This window comes from Strongylocentrotus purpuratus, unplaced genomic scaffold (assembly GCF_000002235.5).
Source record: "Strongylocentrotus purpuratus isolate Spur 01 unplaced genomic scaffold, Spur_5.0 spur5_scaffold_11, whole genome shotgun sequence".
Taxonomy (NCBI): domain Eukaryota; kingdom Metazoa; phylum Echinodermata; class Echinoidea; order Camarodonta; family Strongylocentrotidae; genus Strongylocentrotus; species Strongylocentrotus purpuratus.
Genome location: NW_022145596.1, coordinates 11,152,143 through 11,156,252, shown reverse-complemented (window position 1 = coordinate 11,156,252; position 4,110 = coordinate 11,152,143). Strand labels below are relative to the sequence as shown.

Sequence of the window (4,110 nt, the reverse complement as noted above, 5' to 3'; positions counted from 1 at the left end):
CGTATGTGACCTCAATGCAATCTTCTCGATAATTGGAATGGTTATTAAAGTAAAAGGAGACCTTCGGTGCGCGCATCATTAATCCCTAATTGCCCATTTCTTCCTCAGTCCACTTTCATTTCCTGGGACTTGTAATATTGTTTCATTAATGATGTGTTAGCAACTTCACAGTTTACCGTAAGTTCACAAGACCGAAGGCCCGCCAAAGGGAAGTCCGAAAACTCACAACACTGAATTTCTCGGTCTCGCTGTCCATTTGGTTTCGTGAACCTGTATTTGATTAGAAAATGTGAAAATGTGCAAAGTCTTTATTTGGCTTGCTATTTCGATTGTGAAGATACCCATGTTTAAAATGAGGAAAACATCTGCTCTTAATATACATCTGTCTTCATTTAAATTTTATATCTACATTTACATCATCATGATAAAAATTCATTAGTCCTCGGTCATGGAAATTCATCATTCCACTAATTTGCTAGCCAATATTTGACTAAAATCTAATTTGTAGTTTTCAACAAGCTTTCGTAAAGTTTTCTCGGTCTAAACCACTCCTTCTTGTATTGAAATTGATTATTTACTTTTAAAAATGAATTATAGACAGTTTCTTTCAAAATTCAATTTTACTGCGGGTGTACCTACTACAGAATATATTTCAGGGTCAGTCCAAGGTATGCCCAAAAGGTTACCGACTACATCATGGATTGAAGGATATCTGGTGATATCTGCTGGTATATGCTGGTATCTAAAGTAGATAGCTTTACTTGCGTTTGCATCGGGTAAAATATTAATTAAAATGATCATATCCATTGTTCATGGTAAACGTATATGGGACAATAAATGATTGAATACGCTTACCTTGAACCATAGCATTGGTCGAACCCTTTATCCATCCGAAGTGTGCACCTTTATGTTCTTAACCATTTAATCTTATCCACATTGCTCATCGTTTCCACCTAACCCATTTCATTTTCTCTTCTTCTCTAACACTCAGGCTCTAGATGCACTACTAACCAAAGCAAGGATATCGATCATGTTAACGGAGCCGAATATAGAATCACATCTGGAGCCGCATCTGGAACCACACCTGGACTCGCTCCTGGATCTACCCACCATGTCTCTGTTCCAGACAGACAGCGTGTCCCCTTTTGATTACTATTGGAACGGTACGGATCTACCGCCGTTCCGGCCCAAAATGCCCTCCTCACCTATAGCATACACCATTATCATAGTCATGGAATTGGTTCTTGGAACGATGACAAATGGGACTCTTATCTACCTGGTTGCATCGGTGCGAGAGTTGCGGACATCACCGAACATCCTCTTGGCGAATCTTGCTCTCGGAGACTTCCTCTTTGTCCTCATAACTGGACCGCCAACTATAGCGCCCTCATACATGACAACTTCATTCCACTATTGCCGTTTGAATCATTTCTTTTATTTCACGTCGTTCGGCGTGTCATCGTTGAGTCTAACCGCGATTAGCATTGAGCGGTATTTCGCCATTGTGAAGCCTTTTCTTGTGCGTCGGTTGCGCATCATGCGCGCAACTGTTGTTATTTGCCTTATCATCTGGGGAATCGCCAGCGCGATCGCCTCGTATGTTTTCGTCGCGGCTTTGCCGTCGTTTCAAACCACCTGCACGTTTCGCTACGAGCACGTCTCCTATCACATCTACTACTTGTTACAGCTTGTGTTTATGTACGTCCTGCCTGTATGCTCCATGGCCATCTTTTACGGGCTCTGTGCCAAGAAGCTCCTTCTAGAAAAGACAATTCTACAGCGCAGACGAAGAGGGAGCGCGGATAGCAAGGCCAGGGTTCGAGTCTCAATCAACCTTTTCCTCATCACACTCGTGTTCACAATCTGCTGGTTGCCTCAGTATATCTACAGCGCATGGCTAATGTTTGGTTTCGACGTGTTTGTGTTCGGTACGAGGTCAATGAATATTTTTCGTCGCGCTCGTATTGTCATGTACTATCTGGCATCCTGTATCAATCCTATCATTCTTTACTCCATGAGTTCGTCGTTTCGGCAACACCTCGCGAGGAAGTTCGGTCTTCATCGGTTTACCCGAAGGGTCCCGATATCTAGCGAGGCCAGCGGACGCACCAGGAGTTCCGTCATCATTCGCACACCATCCCTACGTTCTATCCCCCAGATAAACCTTCCGTTGGTAGATAACACAAACAACATTGAGAACCATTACGTCCGTACTGCGTCAGACGCAGTGTGAACACGACTTCACGATCAACTATCATGTACATAAGATGCACATTCCATAACCAACCAGATTAAGGACAAAGATGTTAGGGATTCGAGTAGCCATTGGATGGAACACCTCTGCTTCATTGAACGGTGAATAAAGATTGATTTCAATTCGCAACTAAACGATAATTTCGTATTGTAAGCGAATCACATTGCCCTTTTTTTGAGATTTATCTGAATCATTATTCTTTCAACGCTCTAAAACGAGTGTCCGTTGCACATGGGGTGTCATTTTACTGACGCAGGTCAGCCTGAGCGACTTACGTGGTCTTTGAAATGTCACGTTTGCGTGGTATATTACACAAGATGAATGTCAAGTGAACAATGTTTAATTAACCGTCATAATACGGGCTGACTACCTCCACGGACTTGATGAAATCAGGTAATTACGAAATCGAAATGACACTTCGTAAGCAAGGGGCTTTATAGTCCCTGTGGGAAAGAAGATACACAGTGTTAAAAGAATAAAGAAGTAGACGCTGAATTACTGATTATGTGAACACACCTTGTATAATTTGATCCACAGTGTGCGTAATTGGTGTGTATTGGAAATGTTTTGACACTGTGGCTAGAGGTAGAAAAGTGTACCATCAGTGGGTGTTCACACTCTCTATCGTATTCGTAGTCTTTCCGCACAGTTTTCAATGTTCTTTTCGATTACTACTCGCGGATGACCCCAAAACAAAAAAAATTGTTCTGTTTAACCCATTTGGCAACTTTCTAGGCAATCAAACCACGAAATCAATTTGGTTTGAACAAAAATAGAAGAGAGAAAAAACAGATTGTTGAAAGTTGAACGAAGTCGGGTGAATAAAGTCATGATTTATTATAATTTAAATTCACAAGATATTATGGTAATTTTCAGACTGGTGAATCGGTAATAATATCCAGTGTAATGTGTTATCAGGAACAATACTCCCTTTTGAAATGACAAACACCATGAGTAAAAGATCATCTTTCGAAATTCTAGGACCGAGAAGGTACTTTTCTTTTGTTGGCGGACCACTCATAACTATCTACCCACAATATCATGTACGGCCCTAAGGGGGAAATATACTTGGGAGAAAACGGGATATACCACTCAGTAAAGAGGCAATGCGTCATTTCAAAATGTGCTTACATTTTACTGAACTCAATTTTCAATCATTTATCCATTCTTATTGTATTTTTTTGTCTCTGATTTTTTTTTCCTTCCATCAAAGTTAGAACCTTACGGTTGAATTCTTTTTTAAGACTGCAATCAATCAATCAATCAATCAATCATTAACTTATACATGATGCACACGAGTTGTCATTTTGATCGCGTTATTTCCAGGCAAATAGCCTTACGTCAAGGTCAACGCAACGTTGACACTGTACGTTTTGCAATCATTTTTGATACGATGTCACTCTCACGTGGTGCGTCAGAGATCACACCAGTCGCTGACGCAGTCAAACGTCAGGCAAATGACGCATAATGTACAACGGGCGTAACATTGCACTCATACTGATTCTTCAACCTATGGTTACACCAAATACCATTATACTGGTTTACTAGAAACCACTTCTCCAATCACAGCATGTATGATATCACTAGCACAACACTGAAGGATATATTCTTATCTTAAATGTACCGCTACAAAATACTGCAAGTGGTAAACTTAAGTAGGCCTATACATCCAATCAAGTTCAGCGAAAATATTAATGTTTGCGATGGCCCAAAACTATATATTGTACAACGATAACGACGACTACTACTACTACTACTACTACTACTACTACTACTACTACTACTACTACTACTACTGTATATACTCCTACTACTAACTGATGCTAATACTACTACTACTACTACTACTTCTACTA

General features: G+C 40.5%; 1 protein-coding gene across 1 annotated transcript; it reads left to right on the top strand.

The window, feature by feature from the left end:
• Nucleotides 1-999: 999 nt before the first annotated feature.
• LOC100888551 (neuropeptide CCHamide-1 receptor-like) lies at nucleotides 1,000-3,796 on the top strand. Its single transcript, XM_030980634.1, has one exon. The coding sequence runs from the start codon at nucleotides 1,031-1,033 to the stop codon at nucleotides 2,231-2,233; it is 1,203 nt and encodes a 400-aa protein (XP_030836494.1). The 5' UTR covers nucleotides 1,000-1,030; the 3' UTR covers nucleotides 2,234-3,796.
• Nucleotides 3,797-4,110: the final 314 nt, after the last annotated feature.

Coding starts and splice junctions, on each gene's coding strand:
- LOC100888551 (XM_030980634.1), top strand. CDS start 1,031: ATGTTAACGGAGCCGAATATAGAATCACATCTGGAGCCGCATCTGGAA.